The 20,424-nt window shown below is 47.5% G+C and overlaps 3 protein-coding genes across 8 annotated transcripts in view; 1 reads left to right on the top strand and 2 right to left on the bottom strand.

Annotated features, from left to right (window-relative positions):
- LOC119183645 (LIM domain kinase 1) overlaps positions 1-20,424 on the bottom strand; it is a 95,534-nt gene that overhangs the window by 19,003 nt on the left and 56,107 nt on the right. Inside the window, exon 2 of one of the 3 annotated variants that reach the window (XM_075888789.1) lies at positions 10,614-12,487. The exons of 1 other annotated variant lie outside the window; for it this stretch is intronic. In XM_075888789.1, the coding sequence (XP_075744904.1) occupies positions 10,623-12,437 (1,815 nt within the window). In that variant the 5' untranslated portion in view covers positions 12,438-12,487 and the 3' untranslated portion in view covers positions 10,614-10,622. Of the gene's footprint in view, positions 1-10,613; positions 12,488-20,424 lie in introns of those variants that run through there. One more of the 3 variants, XM_075888792.1, reaches the window with a different exon arrangement.
- The window catches only part of LOC119183629 (uncharacterized), a 118,509-nt gene that overhangs the window by 67,514 nt on the left and 30,571 nt on the right, over positions 1-20,424 (top strand). For 3 of the 4 annotated variants that reach the window (XM_075888797.1, XM_075888796.1, XM_037433753.2), the window contains 2 exons: positions 4,490-4,567; positions 4,662-5,924. The exons of the other annotated variant lie outside the window; for it this stretch is intronic. In XM_075888797.1, the coding sequence (XP_075744912.1) occupies positions 4,490-4,567; positions 4,662-4,808 (225 nt within the window). In that variant the 3' untranslated portion in view covers positions 4,809-5,924. Of the gene's footprint in view, positions 1-4,489; positions 4,568-4,661; positions 5,925-20,424 lie in introns of those variants that run through there. 4 annotated transcript variants of the gene reach the window in all.
- LOC142803581 (uncharacterized) lies at positions 7,578-9,906 on the bottom strand. Its single transcript, XM_075888803.1, has 2 exons — positions 9,765-9,906; positions 7,578-8,645 (listed from the first exon to the last, which is right to left on the bottom strand). Exons 1-2 carry the CDS (start codon positions 9,904-9,906, stop codon positions 8,209-8,211), a joined length of 579 nt encoding a protein of 192 aa, XP_075744918.1. The 3' UTR covers positions 7,578-8,208.

Raw genomic sequence — 20,424 nt, 5'->3', positions numbered from 1 at the left:
TCATCCACCCCTTTCGCCAAGGTCGTCGCTAGTCCTGACGATTCTTTTTTTAGGACGTCATTTAACCCTCCCGCAATTACAACGAGGTTGCGATTGTTAGCTTTAGCTGCGAGTTGTTCACCCGCTTGACTCATTACTGTCCCCAGCGTTTGTCCTGGGAACGTCCCTATCGCAACTCTCTTGTCGCCTTTCACCCTTTCTTTGATTGCCGCTGCGCATCGGACTAAATTTGAGTCACCGGCGATGATGACCTGTTCAGACATTCCTTCTGAAACCTGCACCTGGCTGCTGACTAGGTGACTAGCGTGAGTCACGGCTGCTGGTTTGCTCCCTCCCTCCCTCAAAACTACTTCCCGGTAGCTGGGCCCTGTGGCCAATGTATCTGCCTTTGTCATGCCTGTTTCCCTCATCTCTCCCGCACGGTGGGTCGTCGCCATAATGCTTCCGCCGTCACCTGCGTCTTCGTTCCCCTTCACGACCTTCGATAGGCCCTTCTCGGCTGCCCGGAGCCTTTCCTCCATGGCTGACGTTTTCTCTCGCTCCTTCGCCAATGCATTCTCCAGCTCTGCGATTTTCTCCATGAGCCCACTCTGGACCGCCATCATATTTTTCATTTTCTCCTCGATCTCGCACTGTCTACACTTGGCGTCATCTTCTGCTTTCTCTTCCGCACTAATTTCCACCTTCAACCCTATCCCGCACTCTGAACACTTTACGGTCTTTTTGACCATGGCTAGCTCAGTTTACCGATGCCCACGTGTTAGAAAACTGTACTAAAATACACTGGTCTAAGCCAAAAAGAACCACAATAATAAATAAATACGCTACACTTCACAGCACCTGCGCATGCACGTGGTCGGTCTACGCGCAGGCCTCAGCCACGTGGTGGCTGGAGAAAAAAAAGACACAGTACAGAATACGAAAAAAAAAAAAACCGTACACCGTACTAGACCTAATCAAGCTTTACGCTAGCGCCTTACGTTCTCATAACGCTACATACAGAGGCAAGCTAGAAACATGCAAAAACACTTATCTGTAGCTGTCATTCCGGAGCTCTCCAAAAACACGTCCGACCTCGGCGAAGGCGCCTCCCAATCCGCTGCCTTCAGCGCCCCTTCAGCGCCCACACCGCTGCCTTCCCACACCGCTGCCTTCAGCGCCCCTAGCGGCATCGGCGCGCCGAAGGGCCTTCTCCGGCAAGCAAAAAGCGCCGCGCTCATTACACCTCCCCAATCTAGCCACCCTATCTGTGGCATAACAACATTACAGTGAACTAGAAGGTTTTGTAGTGGCAAGAGCGAAGCGGGCGTCTATAGGAGGCGCTGTGACGAAAAAAGCTGTCCGCCGCGCGTAGCGCTGCAGTCAGATTCGCGAGGCCAGCCAGGCAGGCTCGACCGGCGAGTTGACTGCTGTCAGGGCGCTTTGCTGCTGTGGCTTTCGATTCTTCTTGTATCTTTTTTCTGTGCTGGAAGAAAACGTTCTCGGTACCACCATGAACAAGAAAAAGAAGACGGATACGCACTGTTTCGCCCCGGGTTGCCGGTCAGGCTACCCCGGCCATCGCGTTGAAAACGGGCGGAAGATTTCGCTCTTTTCGGCACCAAAGGACGAAGACCGACGAAAGGTTTGGGAGCGGAACCTCAAGAGGAAAGACCTCTAACGGACACATCCGCGGTTTGTGAAAAACACTTTGCAGACCATTTTGTCGTTCGTGATTATGTCCACATCATCGGTGGCAAGGAGGTACGAATCGCTCGAGGAAAGCCTGGTCTTACTGCAAATGCAGTGCCAACGTTTTTACCTGACCTGCCCGCATACCTTTCCACATCTGTGAAAAAACCAAGGCCCGAGCGAAAGCGCTGCTTAGTTTCTACGTCTGGATCGGCGAAGAAAGTTCGTCTCTCTCGTCGCGATGAGCACGAAGCGAGCTTACTCGGCGAAGAGAATTCCGACCCGAACACGAGCCCTGCCGAAAACATGCAAGCGAACCCGCTCAAATCAGGTGACTTAAGGGACCTTGCCACCTGCTTAAGTGTTCCAAGGCTGTGGACGAAACTGACCACTCCAGACCTTGATCTCCTTGTGTATGCCACTACACGCACAACAAAACAGCCTTTCAGTGTCTCCCACGAGAAAGTGATCTGTTTCAGCTTAGATAGCAACAGTGATGTTGTGGCAAGCTGTTATCTCGGTGCGAGAGAAAAGAAGTACGGCAAAATCACCTCCCTTCTTGAAGCAACGAACATATTTCAAGAAGTTGACACTGCATTGCTTTGTTCAAGCGCTATGAGCAAAGACGCTTATGACGGCCTTGCTCAGAACCTGACCGAGAAGATGAAGCGCACCCTCACCCCCGCGAGTGACGGCGTGTTCAGCAAGAACTGTCTTGGAATGGTGACAGTCAAAGGTGTGTGTTAATATTTTTAATAAGAAACAATGTACTTTCTGTTCTAGTTAACATAGCCTGCTACTTTTTTTTCGTAACCTAAGCATATCCTTTGTATCTAAAGCTGGCTAAAATACTGTGGGACTCCAAGTGCTGAAAGCGGTGCTGACAGGGCTATCTGTTTGGTCTACAAACTAGTGTAGTCGTGCAAAAGTTGTCCGCATGTGAACCAACAGCAAGAAGTCCTGCTCTACTGAAAAACGAGTACCGCTTACGGCACACATTCGAAATGGAATGCAGTCCATAATACACCAGAAGGCCGATAATCGAGACAAACATTGCGGTTCGAGCCGCTAAATTGCTACTCTGGTCAAGGGCGTCACCAGTCGTGGCTCGTGGCACGTTAATGACAAAGAATTCATATCAGATATCCGTGATTTGAAGCTGAGGTGCTCTGAAAAAACACGAGGCTTATTACAAAAAAAAAAAAAAAGCCCGTCCGACGCTACGCTGCGAAGTCGACGGGAGCTGCACATGATGCTGCTCTTCACAGTGAAGCACAGGCTCGCAAAGCGTTCAGTACATAATCTCAGCACGCAAAACCGTTCGCCAGGTTAGTCGATTGTAGCTGCCCATTTTTTTAAAGTGCGATGCAACGGAGAAAGAAAGGGAAGAAGCTTGCGCAGCTGTTCGAAAGATGCCCAAATCCCCGCAGCAGCACCTCGCGATTACTACGCCAGCGCCGCCCGCGGCCGGCAGCTTCCTGAGACTCACGAGCAGGGGGGCGCTTTTGCCACTACAAACCTTCTAGTTCACTGTAACAACATGTAGCCAATAATTGTGAATGGCTTCAGTTCCGCGTCGAGTTGAATCCACTGCTAAACACCGGGGCCACACACGTTTCGGCTTTCACTGCATGGTTAACAATTTGTTCGGAGTGCTTGGGCGGTGGTTTTTTTGTCTAGAGCAAGCCATGCGTCGCTTTACCCTACCCTGAGACACGTGTCTGAACATGCCCGGAGAAGGCCCTCCCCTCACGCATGGCGCTGTTGCACCGTGCCCTCCCGTCACGGTAGCGCACGTCACGGTACTTCACCGATCCTCGTTGGCCACCCATGACAGCGCCTCTTCCAATAATAGCTTGCTTTCACCCGGGATTAAATAAAATAAAAAGGGGGGGGGGACACAAAGATGCAGTCTTAATCTCTCCCCCTACATTCACCGTAGCCCTCAAGGGGCATAAAATATGAATGAAGACGTGTCAACAACAACAACTTCCACCCGGCACTTTCTCGCTGTGGTTAGATGCTAACAGGCCTGCACGAAAGGTAGACGCGCTGCTCTAGCAGGCGGCTTCTCGTCCGTGCGCTCAGATGCTGCCCTTTGTGTGTTAGACGAACGCAGCGCTTGCCGGCAAGCGTTCACTCGGTCGATCTTGCGGAGTTTCGCTGCTGGCCCGCAAGCCCGCGATTGTCGCTCTTGGGGTTAACAAGTCCGTGTTTGTTGACGACTGCCGCATGTGCCATCTTTCTGGCGTGTCGGATAGTCGACGAACCCGGCTGTAGCGTCTTCGGACGCGACGGCAGTGGAGAACGTCGCGTCTATTCCCGATCGCTTCGTAGCTTCTTTAGCAAACCTGTCTCCACAGCTTTTCAAAGTAATTGCGGCCAAAGGCTTCGCTTATTGAAATCCAAAAACTGTTTACGACCAATCTTTTGCAGTAACACGGATGATTGGGCTAGTTTGTATTGGTTCATCTTTCAACTGAATAAAGGCGCGCACTTAGACAAGGACATTAAACAGGAAATTGGACAGACCAAGAGCACCCATATCTTCTCTCCCGAAAAGACACGCACCAAAAGTAGGCCACAGTGAGAAGCCCTTTCATCAATTTATTTTCATTTTTTCGTCTGTTGTGAACCTTGTTGTACGTTGTACACGACTAACGGGGAAGGGAGTGGGGGCTATATAATGCTACTCAGGATGGTGGAGATTAATACAGAGCAAATATTAATTACATATTGCCTTCATCATGCAGTCATGGTGACTATACTGTGCGCAGATCCCAGCACACCTAATCGAGTGACGCTACTCTTTCCACAGCCATTGGCCTTGGTTGCATGGGGCTGCAAGCTGCAGATGAGTCATGTCAACGCGAGAGAGGTCATCAAATTCATCAAGGCGAGTCTAGCATCTGTGCCTCTTTCGTGCGACTGCTGCACAGCGAGACAAATTCTCTCATAAATTTAAGAACGGATGATATAACCCGCTGCAGGAGCACGCCCTGCGGGGACCCGAAGGGCGCTTTTCCATGGAGGGACAGTACAGCTACATGTTGCTTGCCAAAGCCCGTCCGCCTGGTGGATCCGACATGAACGACGCTAACCTATGCCCGGCTCTCCACGAGAATGCACTGTTGTAGACGACTTTTTAAGCGGTTCACATTTTGCTCACATAGGCACCTGTTCCTTATCACTGAACATCTATTTAATATATATATATATATCAATGCCCGGTATTCCTTGCATCTTGAAACGACTGTTACATAGGCAACTGTAGCATTGGTATTTACGTCTGTGTAGCTTTTGTTATATTTTGTTGTGTTAACCCTTTAAGACGCTGTGCACACAATTGTGTGCACCACTCGTTTTTGCCATTTGCATCGAGTAGAGGCTAAAAAAGAGCGAAATATGCCGTACGTTGGATAACCTCCTGCATAATAAGCCTGTCTTCAACTACCTTCATTTTACAGCGCACTGCATACATGTGATCACTTTTCTGAAGCTTGTGCGACGTGCCGATCCTGCAAGCAGTGTGAAAAGCAGAATTTTTTTTTGCTCAAGATTGACATAACCAAAAATAACTTGGCATCATCTTCATATTTGATTCTGTTTATGTCAAAAGTAAGCATCAATGACTTCACGATAGAGATATTTAATTACAGCTTAATAAGAACAAGTCACTATAACACACAGATATTTAACAATCATCTCAGTATTCTTGTTACAATAGAATATTGAGTGCCTTGAAGTAGCGCTGTAGTGATTTGAAACATTTACAGAGAGTTGTTCATAGGTGGAGTCTGAAAGGGTGAAGTCGGCGTATATTTTTAATCATGAACTCACCCGGCTTTTGAAACATTTCTGCATTCATACGAGTTCTGTATGGAAGCATTCTTCTTGGCACAGCGAGGGAGTACATCAACATGTCTGCAAAGATTGTGTGACTCGATTTTGCGACTCCCCCATTAACAACTGTGATGTCACTGTCTGGCTGTGTTCACATATGGAGAAATCAATATTTTTTTTTGTGTGAACTGGTTTGTGACTGTATCTATGTTTGCCAATGAAATCTCAATGTCATGTGTGTATGTATTCCCATTGTATCACCGTATATTTACTGTTCTCTTTAGTAGCCTTATTCACTTGCCTTAGCTGAGTTTCATATAACTTGCAGTTTTCTTCACCCTGATGCATATGCTGCGTTTATTTTCATGTTGTTTTTCGCTTTCGAGAACATAAATGTCTTGCTGGTAAAATTAGACCTTGAATGCGCGAGTCATAAAAATAATGGTTGCCGATACATTTACGTGCATTAAGACTTCACGGAGAACACTGTGGCATCAAATTTGAAAACTGCACCGACTTTGTTTTAGTGTCAAGCTCACGGCAAGTCACTTGATTCTCTATATTCTAAGCTTCGTAGCTGATATACGTACTACGAAGTGAATTGAAAACACTAGTTTTCAGTGCCAATACATGCTTTGCAGCGCGCCGCCAGAATTGTGACAAGTAGACTTTGTTACAATGCGCAGGGTAGCGTGAAATATTTGCTACGAAAAACGACTGATCGTGCGAGGAGGGGCATCTCGAAAACAACCGCCGCGCCGCCGCATCCGGATGAATTCCCGCGCGCGCTTCGGTGCGCCGATTCTGACAGCTCTCCTTCTAGTGTCTAGAAATATACTGCCTAGTGTGCTGAGCGCGCGCATTCCGTACGACAGAGGGTGGCGCTGCATGTGATGAGTGCACTCAGTTGCCACACGCGGCGCTGCGTGTCGAGAGGGTGCACGAACGCGCGAAATTCATCTCGTCACCTCGCCGCGTTTAAAATCAGTGTGTTACAGCTACCATCTTATTTACTGTGAAGTTTGATGGCGTCATATGTACACTGCAACACCCTGAGATGTTAAAAGCTAAGCGGCAATGCAAAGAAAGGACGTGTATTGTGCCGCTGTGTCAAGCAAGTTATCGGTCGAACAAGGAAAAGGTGTCGTGTTCCCCGCACTAACGGATCTAGCGCGGTTTCCTGAATGAAAAAGTAAGATCAAGAGGGCAGACAGACGGCTGAATCCGAAGGCTGTCGTGTGAGAAAAGCATTCCGAGAGTGACTCTATGGAACTATCTTTTCGGATTAGGGTGAACGGTGTCGGGAACGAAATCGCCGTTTAGGCGTAATTTCAAATATCAATGTTTATGTGAAAAAATTGAAAATATCCTTTCAAGCTTCATGCACACAGTTTTTTCTCCCATTGCAACGTTGAACTCACTTTCCAACAACGTTTTGGGTATCATATGCGGCGAGTGTCAGATTGTTAATTGGCATGTTATCATTCTTTGTTTTCACTTGAATCTTAATGGAATGCAGGCTAAAAGGTAAATGTTTTTGGGTCTTCTGTGACGATACTTGCTCTCAAGAACAAAGCACATTTAAAAACATAACTCTGGTGGTTATACTGTCAATGGTTTTTAAAATTATTTCTTTGCGCACTACAACCACTTTGAGCATCTATCTATCTATCTATCTATCTATCTATCTATCTATCTATCTATCTATCTATCTATCTATCTATCTATCTATCTATCTATCTATCTGTCTGTCTGTCTGTCTGTCCGTCCGTACGTCCGTCTGTCTGTCGATCTATCTATCTATCCGTCTGTCTATCCGTCCGTCTGTCCATCCATCCATCCGTCTGTCCATCTGTCTGTCCGTCTATCTGCCCGTCTCTCTGTCTATCCGTCTGTCTGTCCGTCCATCCATCCATCTATCCATCCATCCATCCGCCCGTCCATCTGTCCATCCGTCCGTCCGTCTGTCTATCTATGCGTCTGTCGATCTATCTATCTGTCCTTCTGTCTATCCATCCGTCTGCCCATCCGTCTATCTGTGCGTCCGTCTGTCTATCTGTCCATCCATCCGTCTGTCTGTCCGTCCGTTCGTCTGTCTGTCTATCTATCTATAAATCGCCTACGTCTGGGTGCCCTCACGATCACCCCCTTAACTTAGGGTAATCCAAAATTAGTGTGGGCGGGTAAGATGGTTTGATGAATATGACTCGCTGGTCCTAACATGAATAATTTCACAATCCCGTCACGTACGTCATGAAACCCTTCTCACCACATCTTTTTTAACGCGTGAACGTTAAGCTGGCATTGGCTACGTTGACCCTTCGAACGCAAATAATAAACGTTTGTGTCCTAGCGGAGCAATTGAAGCCAAGCAATCTGCGTGGAAACCAAGTATTCCACTACAGAGCCACGCCAGGTCTTCGAAATAATTTGCAAGAAGAGCCAAGCTGTAGCATAGCCATGGTGTGCGCATAGCAGCGCCGGACCAGCAATGTGTCAACGTAGTCAGCAGAATGAAAAGAGCGTTTATTCAAAAGTGTATAACGTATTTATAGGCAGCGCAGTGTTAGCCAGATAACGATGCGCACGTGGTAGTAGCAAAAGTCCGATGTGGTGCAGGCGCCCAGCTGAGGCGTCAACAGGTGCGCGCGCACACACACACAGAAACCGCGAAGACACAACATTCCTTCCCCCTTAGAACTTAAAGCGTTGTACTGTCTTACGTTCTCTTGTTGAACGCCCGAGAGCTTGTTGGGCGACACCGGTACTCATCGGGATGGCCGTGATCTTCGGTGATGCACGTTGTGCAGAACCAGCATCATTAGGGATGAGCCGAGAAGACATGCCTGCATTCGAGCTTACCGCTTCCGGAGGCGATGGTTCCGTTGCTTGGTCTGACTCGCTGGGACTTGTGGCAGTTGTTACGGGTGGCGAGTCCTGTCGCGGGCGAAGTTGATCAACATGCCGCTGGACGACCCCGTCCGGAGTGTTCACGGTCACCATTCTCGCTCCAGACGTCGCCTTCACATTGCCAGGCGTCCATTTGCTCCCCGCACCATAATTGCGGGCGTATACGTCACTTCCTGGTAGCGGCAGCCAGTCCTCTTGGTCTTCTTTTGATCCTGCAAGGGCTGGAGGAAAACATGTGTCCAGCCGTGAGCGTATTTGGTAACCCAAGAGCAACTCTGCTGGGGATTTACCGCACTTTTGTGGCGTCCTCCGATAGTTAAACAGCAAGCGTATCAGATTCTCCTCTAGCTTTCCTCTCCTCATTTTTCGAAGGCCATCTTTTATAGTACGCACTGCCCTTTCCGCTGCACCATTAGACTGGGGGTGGTAGGGCGCACATCGGAGGTGCACTATGTTGTTGTTTGCTACGAATTCCTCAAAATCATGGCTGGAAAACTGAGTCCCGTTGTCGGACACGATTGTGCGTGGTACCCCAAACCTGCTGAAAATGGCACGTAAGCAGTTAATGGTGGTTTCCGTTGAAGCATGTGACAGAGGTACGGCTTCAAGCCATTTCGTGTGGGCGTCAACTATGACGAGTATCATTTTTCCGCCGATCGGCCCCGCGTAGTCAATGTGAATGCGGGACCACCTTTCGCCGGTTTCCGGCCACTTGACAACGGGCGCCGCGGTTGGCATCGGCAAATTTTGAACACAGTTCTGGCACTGAGTAGACACCTCTTCAATATTTCTGTCTAGGCCTGGCCACCAAAACAAAGAGCGCGCGACAGATTTCATTGCCGGCGAACCCTGGCGAGTCTCATGTAAAAAACCAAGGTGGACGATTGGGCGAGTTGGTGATTCATGATCGACGTATGTAACTGCGCGGTAGTAAACACGGACGACAAGAAGATACAAGGACAAGCGCAGTGGCGCTTGTTGCCTTGTCCTTGTATCTTCTGCGCTTGTCCTTGTATCTTCTTGTCGTCCGTGTTTACTACCGCGCAGTTACATACGTCGCTCATGTAAAAGCTGCAGCACTTGCACTCTTGCTTCGGCTGGTATTATGACCCTATTGCCCCAATAAACAAGGTCATGTGCAACGGATAGCTCTAGCTTACGGTCAAAAAATGGCAGTATGTCCCTTGCCAGCCCGTTGGCATGTCTGGGCCACCCATGTAATATGTACCGTTTGACTTCTGCCAGGACAGGATCTGAAGCGGTGAAAGCCTTCAGCTCACGCGTTGTCACGACACCGTTGTTCAGCTAGTTTAGCGAGAGTACATATTCGGGTGGCTCACCGTCTTCGTCAGTTTCCGTAGTTTGCAGCGGCAGGCGGCTTAAGGCATCGGCATTCAGCATCTGTCGTCCTGGGGCGTACTGCAGCTGGTACCGGTAGGCCCCCAGCTGAAGCGCCCAACGTTGGATCCGGGCAGCGGCCATTGTGGGCGTCTGCCTGTATGACCTCAACAGGCCCAGCAACGGTTGGTGGTCAGACACCAAGGTAAATTCCCGACCTAGAAGGTAGTCGCGGAATTTAGTTACGCCAAATACCAGTGCCAGTGCCTCTCGCTCGAGCTGTGAATAGTTGCGCTCCGCCTGTGTTAACGTACGCGAGCGAAAGCCGATCGGCCTGTGGACGTTTCCTATCGTGTGAAACAAGACCGCGCCCACTCCGTATGGCGACGCGTCGCACTCAAGTTTTAGTTCCTTCGAAGGGTCGAAATGGACGAGAACCTTGGCTGCTTTGAGGCTTTGCTTAGCAACCTTAAACGCAAGCTCTTGAGGCTGTTCTCAGTGCCAGCGCGCATTCTTTTCCAGCAGCTGATACAAAGGAAAAAGTGTGGTCGACATGTTAGGCAGAAACCTCGCGTAGAACGTGATCATTCCCAAAAAAGACCGCAGTTCGCCGACATTACGGGGGCTCTGCGCCTGCATGATAGCATCGAGGTTTTTCTCTGTCGGATGAAGCCCATCGCGATCGATGCGATGCCCGAGATAGGTAACTGCTGGGCTGCGCAGCTTGCACTTATCGTGTCTCAACTTTACGTCTCTCTCTCGAAACCGCTCCAAAACGTTTTTCAGCCTTTCACCACTGTCGCTTGATTTTTCAGAAATGAGCACGTCGTCAAGGTAAGCTTGTGCACCCACCAGACCAGCTAGAACCTCATCCATTTTTTTTTTTGGAATATCGCGGGTGCAGAGGCTATTCCGAAAGGCAGTCGGTTGTAGCAAAAAAGCCCTTTTGGTGTGTTAATGACGCAAATTTTCTTTGCCGGCTCATCCAGTGCCACTTGATTGTATGCGTCCCGTAAATCCAGTGTGCTGAAACAATCCCCATCGTGTAGTTGCGCAAACATATCTTCAATGATAGGCAAGGGATATTGTTCAGTGGCGCATGCGGGATTCACTGTGGCCTTGAAATCACCGCAGATTCTCACTGCGCAGTCTTTCTTAAGAACTACGACTATAGGTGACGCCCATTCCGAGTGTGCCACCGGTGATAACACGCCTAAGGACACTAACCGATCAAGTTCAAGTGACACGCGGTCGCGTAGCGCATATGGAATGGGTCTGGACTTACAGAACTTAGGTACGGCGCCTTCTTTTAGGTGCAGACTGACCGGAGGGCCTGTGATGAGCCCCAGTTCCTCGGAAAACACGTCGTTGAAGTCGTTGAATATGCTATTCACACTGGACTTGCCCGTTTGTTCTGTGGGCTCAGAGTCTCCTGCAACGCGAACCACCGGAGCACCAGCGGCGTTCAGCAGCTGAATTAAATCTCGACCACAGAGGCTTGGTCCCGCACAGTCTAACACGGTCAGCGCACACTCCGCCGTCACTCCCTTATGAGAAACACTGAGCGCAAGCTCCCCAAGCACTGGCAGTCGTCCTGTGTAGCAGGATAATCTCACACTGGATGGTCTCAGTTTCGGCCATTGGTCGCGGTGCTTCTCGTACAGTTGACGAGGGATAACACAAACGGGCGACCCAGTATCAACTTCCATGGTAAGCTGCACACCACACCAAGAGAACGTTCGGCGAATTGGTGGCACCAGACAACTCTTCCGTTCCGAGGCCAAGGCCCAGATGTGCGCTGCTTCGTGTTCGTCGTCTGTCGAACCTTCCGTCCCCGTGAGAATGTTGGTTTGTGCCCTGCTTGCTGTTCCTTGCTCGTGAGGACCGCGGCTTCGGCATTTCCTCGCAAGGTGGCCGCGTCCTCCACAGCGATAACAGCGAGCGTTAGACCAGGTGCAACCACTCTCATTGTGCTTTGCATTACCGCACCTTGAGCATTCTTGACGTGTAGCCCTCCGTCTCTCGTCTTGCGGTGTTTTCTGCTGATACGCTTGTACTTTTAACACTGGTGTCAATCCAGATCCGTTCATGTTTTTCACGCCACCATCTGCAGCTTCAGCTGAACGAACCATCGCTTCAGCGTCTTCTAATGTTAATTCCCGCTTCGCAAGTAGCTGCTTCTGTAGTGCACTTGACCGGACACCACACACAATGCGATCTCGTAGCATGCGATTTAATGCACTGCCAAAATTGCAATTATCAGATATTCGGCGAATGTCGACCAGGAATTCATTAATGGGCTCACCCTCCGCTTGACACCGACTGAAAAACCTGTAACTTTCTGCGATTTCGTGTCGCTTGGGGTCGTAGTGCTCACTCAACACTGCCACGACTTCTTCATAAGTCAGCGCATTCGGCTTGCGTGAAGCCACCTTCCCTGCCAGCACTTGTATCGTGTGCGTGCTTAAGGCAGCAACCAGCAATGCTCTTTTCTTAGTCGAGTCTTCAATGGCATTCGCTTCAAAGTATGCTTCGGCTTTGATAATGTATGGCGTCCACTTATCTTTGCTCTCTTCGAAGTCCGGAAGCTGGTGGTGAGCCATGATCGCCTTGGTTGCTCGATTTTTCGTAGTGTCAGGTTCAGGGTCGTCTTTCACTGCATGGGTGATGAACATCCTCGTCGCCACTGTAGCATAGCCATGGTGTGCGCATAGCAGCGCCGGACCTGCAATGTGTCAACGTAGTCAGCAGAATGAAAAGAACGTTTATTCAAAAGTGTATAACGTATTTATAGGCAGCGTAGTGTTAGCCAGATAACGATGCGCACGTGGTAGTAGCAAAAGTCCGATGTGGTGCAGGCGGCCAGCTGAGGCGTCAACAGGTGCGCGCACACACACACACAGAAACCGCGAAGACACAACACAAACGTTCGTGGAACGCCAATGCTGGTTCCAGTGTTGACTATCCAATTTCTCGCGTGTATTTAGCGCCACTTCATAAAGTTTCACTTAATAAGAAATTTCAGTCACCTTGCATAGCATTGATTCCCAAGTTACGTGGGATCTGCTTTTTTTTTTTTTTTTTGCGGGCAGTAGCGGATGTCGATATGTATGTCACGAAATAATCCTCATTTGGTATATCAAATCGCCAGTACTGTGAAAGCAATCTAGTATTTTTTATAAAACATTATGTAAATAACACTCCGAAAATGCAGGGAAAATAATAGTTGGCCTAGCGCGGCTCGGCCTCCTGAAAGCTTCGCAGTGCTTGCGGAGCGCAAGGATTGAACTACAGTGGCTAGAACAGGAAAGTGTGATGAGCGGCAAGCGGCGCCTACGGAGCGCACTGAAGCCTCCGAGGAGGAGCCGCGTGGGGGAGCGCGCAATCGTTTAAACGTCGTTTGCACGTTTCCGACAGTTTCGTCAAGCGCGTTCGACCTCGTTTTTTTTTTTTTTTTTTTTTTTTTGCGGTGGCACTCTGACACCAGTGCATGCTTCTGTATGCACTCTGATGGCGCGAAAACAAAGTCATTGCTTCGTCCCCCGGGTTCACTACAGGCTATTAGTCAGCTGAAAAGAAACATGCGTTGTTCGGCGTTCCAAAGGACGAAGCTCTGCTAGCGCAGTGGCGTAGAGCGATCCCGCGCGCTGACAAGCTGCTTCAAGATAACTCGGCTGTGTGCGAGCTGCACTTCAGCGAGAGGTACATCTCCCGGCACTTCGAGCACACTTAGATGGGCGAAACTGTCCGCATTAAAAGGGGTACACCCATGGGCGTGCTTGCCGTTCAGGGGAGGGGGGGGGGCGAATGTTTATTGCAAGGTGTCTCCTTTATATTAAATCAGTGTATGAGGCAGATTTTACGCCACACATTTAGATAGAACAGATTTAGCGCCCCCGTCCCAGGTGGCCAGCCCCCTTTGCCTCCCTCGTGTGGACGCCTATGGGCCGGACTTTCGGAGAAGCTGTTCGCATTTGTCGACGCCTTTGAAATCACTTTTTCAAAGTGCTTTAGCTACAACGAGCTTCACAGTGACCGCTTGGAAGAGCTTGTTTCCTGCTTGAAAAAAAAAAAATGTCACACTGGGCTGCACACAACATGGTCCGAGCTTCACCAATCAAGTAAACAAGTTTTTTCTGCTCACCCATTTGCGTTTTTACACAAAGGTACTCCACAAAAAGCGAGCATCTTCCCGTGAAAAGAGGAAGTGCCTGAAGCTCAGGCACATAACCTAGGCTTGCAGCCCAATGTTCTGTGGGGCGCTTGTGAACTAATAAACTTTTTCCTTGGGGATAAAAAAAGGACGTGCAACAAATTATTAAGAATGCATTGTTGTAAACAGATAGTGAGTCACTACTCGGAAATGTGTTCTATCACCTGTGTGCAGAAATTAAAGGATTTCATTCAGACACTGCTCGTGGTTCTCGCCTCATGATTATGACGCTTTGATTGATGGGGCTTTATTTACAGGTTTCAGATTTTGGTGCACGTTAAAAAATCCCAGTTGGTCGGAATTTCCGGAGCCCTCCACTACGGCGTCTCTCATAATTATATGGTGGTTTTGGGACGTTAAACCCCACATATCAATCAATCATCAATCAATTATTCACAGATTAGTGCTTGAGAAAATGGTGGTTCGCCGTGAAAAGTGTTGCAAGCAATGGCTCACAACTGAGCTCATCGTTCCACTCTTCTACCACTTCTCATCGATAAAATGTTTCAGTACCGTTACGCGCTCACTTTCGGCATCCTGTCGACCTGACGATATTTCAGATCAGTCGTGCACCCGCGTAGGCATCCTGTTTTTCAGAAGCTAATTAACATATTTTCTCGGTCGCCACTTGAGGTCATCCACGAGCAAGAAAATATATTTTAAATGTTTCACGTTGCCCCCACGCGTGGTTGATTGCCGTCTCTGCGCAGCGCAGCGCCGCCTTAGGTGACGTGGATGGATGGATGGATGGATGTGGCTGTACCCTTTAGATTGGGCGGCGGCTAACGCCACCTAGCCGTAATACTTAGTGAACTAACCATTACATTTATCTTTTTTTTCTCTTTAAATAATGAAGTTGAGGCTTCGTACTTCGCAGTGAAGGGTTTAATTTTCACTCGTGCCTTGACTTTAGCCACCAATCAGATAACCTCCTTCTAGTTAAGTCTACCCGCTTAAAGTCTATTTTGCCCTCGCTGTCCCTAAATCCCAGTGCTTTGAAAAACTCTGCGCCATCATCCTGAACTATAGGGTGAAGCCCTTTACAGAACATTATCAAGTGTTCGGCAGTTTCTTCTTCCTCTCCACACGCACTGCATACTGTGTCGACCCCTTCGTATTCGGCCCGATATGTCTTGGTTCGCAGTACTCCCGTCCTGGCCTCAAACAGTAGAGAACTACCCCGAGTATTATCATAGATCCTTTCCTTGGCAATTTCCTGCTTAAAAGTTCGATAGATATCTAGTGCGGACTTCTTAATCATGCCCATTCTCCACATGTCAGTCTCCGTTTCCTTCACTTTTTTCTTAACCGATAGTTCTTTTTGGTTTGGCCACCTGCTGTTTTCTAAGTATTTACCAGTCAACTTCCTGGTTCGATTCCTCCATTTTGTATCGACATTCTTCATGTACAAGTAGCTGAAAACCTTCCTAGCCCAACACTCTTCCCCCATTTCTCTCAATCGCTTCTCAAATTTTATCTTGCTGCTAGCTTCCCTGCCCTCAAATGATGTCCATCCCATATCACCTTGTACTCCCTGATTTGGTGTATTCCCGTGAGCTCCTAAAGCAAGCCTACCTATTCCACGTTGCTTAATTTCTAATCTTGCTTGAACTTCTGATCTCATGCACAAGACCGCATTGCTGAACGTCAGCCCAGGAACCATGACCCCTTTCCATATTCCTCTCACAACATCATACCTATTGTAATTCCACAGTGCCCTATTTTTCATGACTGCTGCATTCCTGTTACCTTTAGTCGTCACGTATATTTCGTGTTCCCTTAGGTACTCGGTCCCATTGCTTATCCATACGCCCAGGTATTTGTATTTACCTGCTATCTCTAGCGTGACCTCCTGTATTCTAAGCTCACTACCTTCGTTATCATTAAAAATCATGACTGCTGATTTTTCCTTACAGAATCTAAAATCTAACCTATCTCCATCATTACCGCAGATGTCCATCAATCTCTGCAAATCTTCCTTGTTGTCGGCCATTAGCACTATATCATCTGCGTACATTAATGCTTGTAGTGCCTGATCAATGAGTTTTCCTTGTTTGACTAAGGAGAGGTTGAAGCCCAGTCCACTTCCCTCTAATTTGGCCTCTAATCCTTGTAGGTACATCATGAATAATAAGGGTGACAGGGGACACCCCTGCCTAAGTCCCCGTTTCACCTCTGTGGGCTTGGATACCTGTTTTTCCCACTTTATAACTACCTTGTTACTTTTATAGATTTCCTTTAAAAGATTAGTGGCTCCATCTTCCACACCCAGTGTGTCTAGTATTCCCCGCAAGTCCTCTTGAACCACGCTATCATACGCTCCCTTGATATCCAAAAATGTTAGCCACAGGGGCCTGAGTTCCTTTTCTGCTATTTCGATGCACTGCGTCAGTGAGAACAGATTGTCTTCCAACCTTCTGTGTTTCCGAAACCCATTCTGCAGTTCCCCCAGCACCCCCTCATCCTCTATCCATGCCTGCAGTCTTTCCTTTATAATCTGCATCGCCAGCCTGTAGACCACTGATGTCACCGTTATAGGACGGTAGTTGTTTATGTCATCTTTGTCCCCCTTTCATTTATCATGCTCATCCATCATCATATCATGCTCATCCTGCTAAGTTTCCATCCATCAGGGACTTCACCATCGATTATTGTTCTGCTCACTGCCTCTCTCATTCTGTTTAGACTTCGGACCCAATGTCTTTATCAGCATAATTGGAATGCCGCGGCGGGGCTGTTATTTACAATTAAACGAAACATAAGCTTCAACAGGTTAATTGGTTAGTCGAAATTGTTCATCGTAGTTCAGACGGCCAGGCTGTCGTCTCTCCCTTGTCGACCTGCGGACCATTGCCCCGCCGCGGTGGCGTAGTGGCTTAGGTACTCGGCTGCTGACCCGTAGGTCGCGGGAATAAATCCCGGCTGCGGCGGCTGCATTTCTGATGGAGGCGGAAATGTTGTAGGCCCGTGTGCTCAGATTTGGGTGCACGTTAAAGAACCTCAGGTGGTCGAAATTTCCGGAGCCCTCCACTACGGCGTCTCTCATAATCATATGGTGGTTTTGGGACGTTAAACCCCACATATCAACCTGCGGACCATGGGGCTTGATATGCAACGCGAAACAGAACCTTGCCGATGAGCCATTGTGTTGAAAGGGCGGACTTGCACTAGTATCACATCCTTCCCCTGTCACGCGCACAAATGTGTCACTGTTTTCCGCCGGCGCGAGCAGAAGCGTTGGGAGAAGCAGCAAAGCGGTACACAACCTTTCTTTGAGGCAACTGTGAACAACCACTTCAGTCTGCTGTCGAAAGGCCCGAGATTCGCGATAGCCCCACGGAAAGTGCCAAAACGAGATGATATTGCGGAGGTTGAGGAGAAATACGGCACATTCAGGACACAACGGGGGTGAACTAGGTTGTATTGTAGTGACAACGCGACAACTTTAGGAAGAGACAAAATGAACAGGAAAGAGAACCGACTGGCAACTGAATTTATTGGAGGTGATACGACCGCTTCTATACAGAGTGCAACAGCTTTATACAGAGTTTTCTTCAGCTGTTCCAGACCCAGTGCTCACCTGCATAGACCTGATAGTCATGACAACCTGCCAGTTACGCACCGTGTCCGACTATTTGAAGAGACAAATTGCCCCTTCCGAGGTTAGTGCTTTTTTCTGTCTGGTCCAAACTCTTGGGGTCATGCCAAAAGAATATGCAAAGTGACAAAATCTGATAAGTGGCGACAGACTTGGATGTACTATCATTAGCTTAATGTCCTAGTTATTGAAGAGAAGGATCCTCCTCACAAAGCTGCAAGACTGCGTCACTTGAAAAGCCTTGCAAAGAATACAACAGAATTCCTTTTGAAACGCAACCTACTCTTTTTGCCAAGGAATAGAAACCAAAACACGTCGCTGAGCAAAGTGACCATGTTAGGGGGAACATTCTTACCATATAAAGCTGGAAAGGTACTTGAGGAGGGGGCGAAGTACAGTTTTCAACCACGACTGGAACCCTACCAGCAGCTGGCTATGGCATCCAGCTTGGAACACAATGTGAGTGACGAAACAAGATGCCATATCATAGCGGGGAGTGTTGACTGTGTCATTAAGAACTTCAAGAAAGCCTTTGAAAAAGATTGCCACGTACATGAAAGATAACAATTTGGAAGTGATGCAGGCTGATAAAGAAGGCTGATTTGTGGTAGTTCTGCAAGCTTTATTTGAATCAAAAGCAACCACGGCAATCCAAAAGCACTTCAAGCTCGTCTACTTCGACCCAAAACAGCATAAAAAGAAAGCATTGAAGCTAATCAAGGACCTGAACCATGAGAACTAAAAAAAGTTAGAAGGTAAGTCCAAAAAAGGTTACTCAGAGGTCTTTTTCACCTCCAAGACGCACAAGCCTGAGCATCTTTTCAGAGTAATTGATTCGGAGAGAATGTCATGCCAGAAACATGTAGGAAAATTTCTTCAGGATAACTTGAATAATTTGACTTTTCAAGATCCCTTCCTTGTAAGAAGCTCCTCTGATTTGGTCCAGGAACTACAGGAAGGGTTTCGGTGCACTGCTGTGGGATTTTTAATAGACGTTGTGAACCTTTATTACTCTGTTTCTTGTGATGGCCTTATTTTCGATGTGAGGAAATGTTATGAAGAACAGGAGTTGCATTTTCAGAACATTGTGGGCATGAACTCTCACAATTTTATTACACATTTAGAAGTCTATCTCAATTCTACTACCATCAAATACGATGGGCAATTCTTAATCCAATGCACTGGCATATGTATAAGTACGTCATTGGCCCCACTTGTTTGTGACATCTTTTTATCTGTCATTGACAATCGCATTTCTGCAAGCCTTACATGTATACCTGTATGCAAGGTGTAAGGTTACGATGACGATTATCTTGTGCTTATTGAAAATACTGAACAAATGTGTTTTAATGATGAGGTTGAAGCTGTGCTTAACGTCTTCAAAGAGCAAACCTGGGGGCTCAAGTTCACATTTGAATTGCCTAAAGACAATGACATTCAGTACTTCCTTTTGACAGTGGGCATTCAAAATTATAAAAAGAGGAATTGCCACCAGGTGTATTCAGGCCGCCCTTCAGAAGTCATGTGAACGCAAGGGTGAGGTGAGTCGTACAAAGCAGAATAAAAGACTGAAAGATGCTGGATATCCCAACAGTCTCATCATACCCGTTTGCAAAATCTCCTGCAGAAAACAAACTTAAACAAAACAGGACCGAAAGAACAACAGAATGACTAAAGACCTTTGCATGTTATACTGTACGTACATAAGGTATCTCACAATTTAAAGAAAACATCGAGGCGATATGATATCAATTTGTTGTTTTCACCGCTTAAAAACTTACGAAAGTGTGTGTACAAAACAGCAACAGGAGTAGTCTACCATTCAACATTCGTCACGAGAATATGTTTACTGAATGCCAATCTAATTGTTGTGTATGAGATACCGCTGATATGTGGAAAGATAAACATAGGACAAACTGGGCAATGCTTCAATGACTGAGGAAGACGGCATGCTTCAAATGTTAAGAATGACTATGGTAGCCTCATGGCTGTACACTGCAAAGAATGTAAGTGCAGTCCTAGCTATGTTTCATAAAACACTGTTTTAGAAAAACAAAGCAAGAACGAAGAATGAAAGAGATTATAGAAGCATTTTTTATCAGGAGAGCCAAGAGTCAAAGCATCAGTACACCACGGCTTCTCCTTTCTGAGAGAAAGTATTATTTTCTCAGCTAAGAATATTTTTTCATGGTCACACATGTGTCATCCTGGATAAGCACTGTTTTTGTACTCTGCATAAAAACAGTTGTAGCACTTTCAATAAATTCAGTTGACAGTCAGCGCTCTTTCCTGTACATTCTGTCTCGCTGTTACTAAAATACAACCACGATAAACCAACTCACCCTAATCAAGCTCTTGTTGAGTGAACTTGACTTGCAGCCAAATCGTAAGTGTCCTGGCAAATGCCAAAAGCACTTGTATTAACCTTACCTCTGAGGAACACAATGCGCTCAAGGATCCAAAGTCAGATAATTATATCATCCTCCATTTTGCTGACAAAATAAAAGGCATGGTTTCACTAAACCGAAAACGTTATATGGAGAAAATGTACATCTTGAACGATTCTTCGCATTTATGATTCTTCGCATTTTATGATGCTGACCCGCGATCTCACAACAAAATCAGAACGACAACTGGTGGAATAGTTGCAGGCATTGCGCAACAAAGGAAGCACTGATCAAGCGTTGTACCGCCGACTATTTTCTTTGGATGGGGCCACTCTAACGATTTATGGGCTGCCCAAGGATCACAAGGAGGGCTGTCTCTTTCGTTTTATAATGTTTTTCATTCAGTCGCCAACTTGCAACTTGTCAAAGTTTCTGGTTCAGTTGCTGAGACCGTTAGCTGAGAA

This window comes from Rhipicephalus microplus, chromosome 3 (genome assembly GCF_043290135.1).
Source record: "Rhipicephalus microplus isolate Deutch F79 chromosome 3, USDA_Rmic, whole genome shotgun sequence".
NCBI lineage: Eukaryota > Metazoa > Arthropoda > Arachnida > Ixodida > Ixodidae > Rhipicephalus > Rhipicephalus microplus.
Note: the sequence above shows the minus strand (reverse complement) of the source record. Positions and strands in the feature narration are given on the sequence as shown.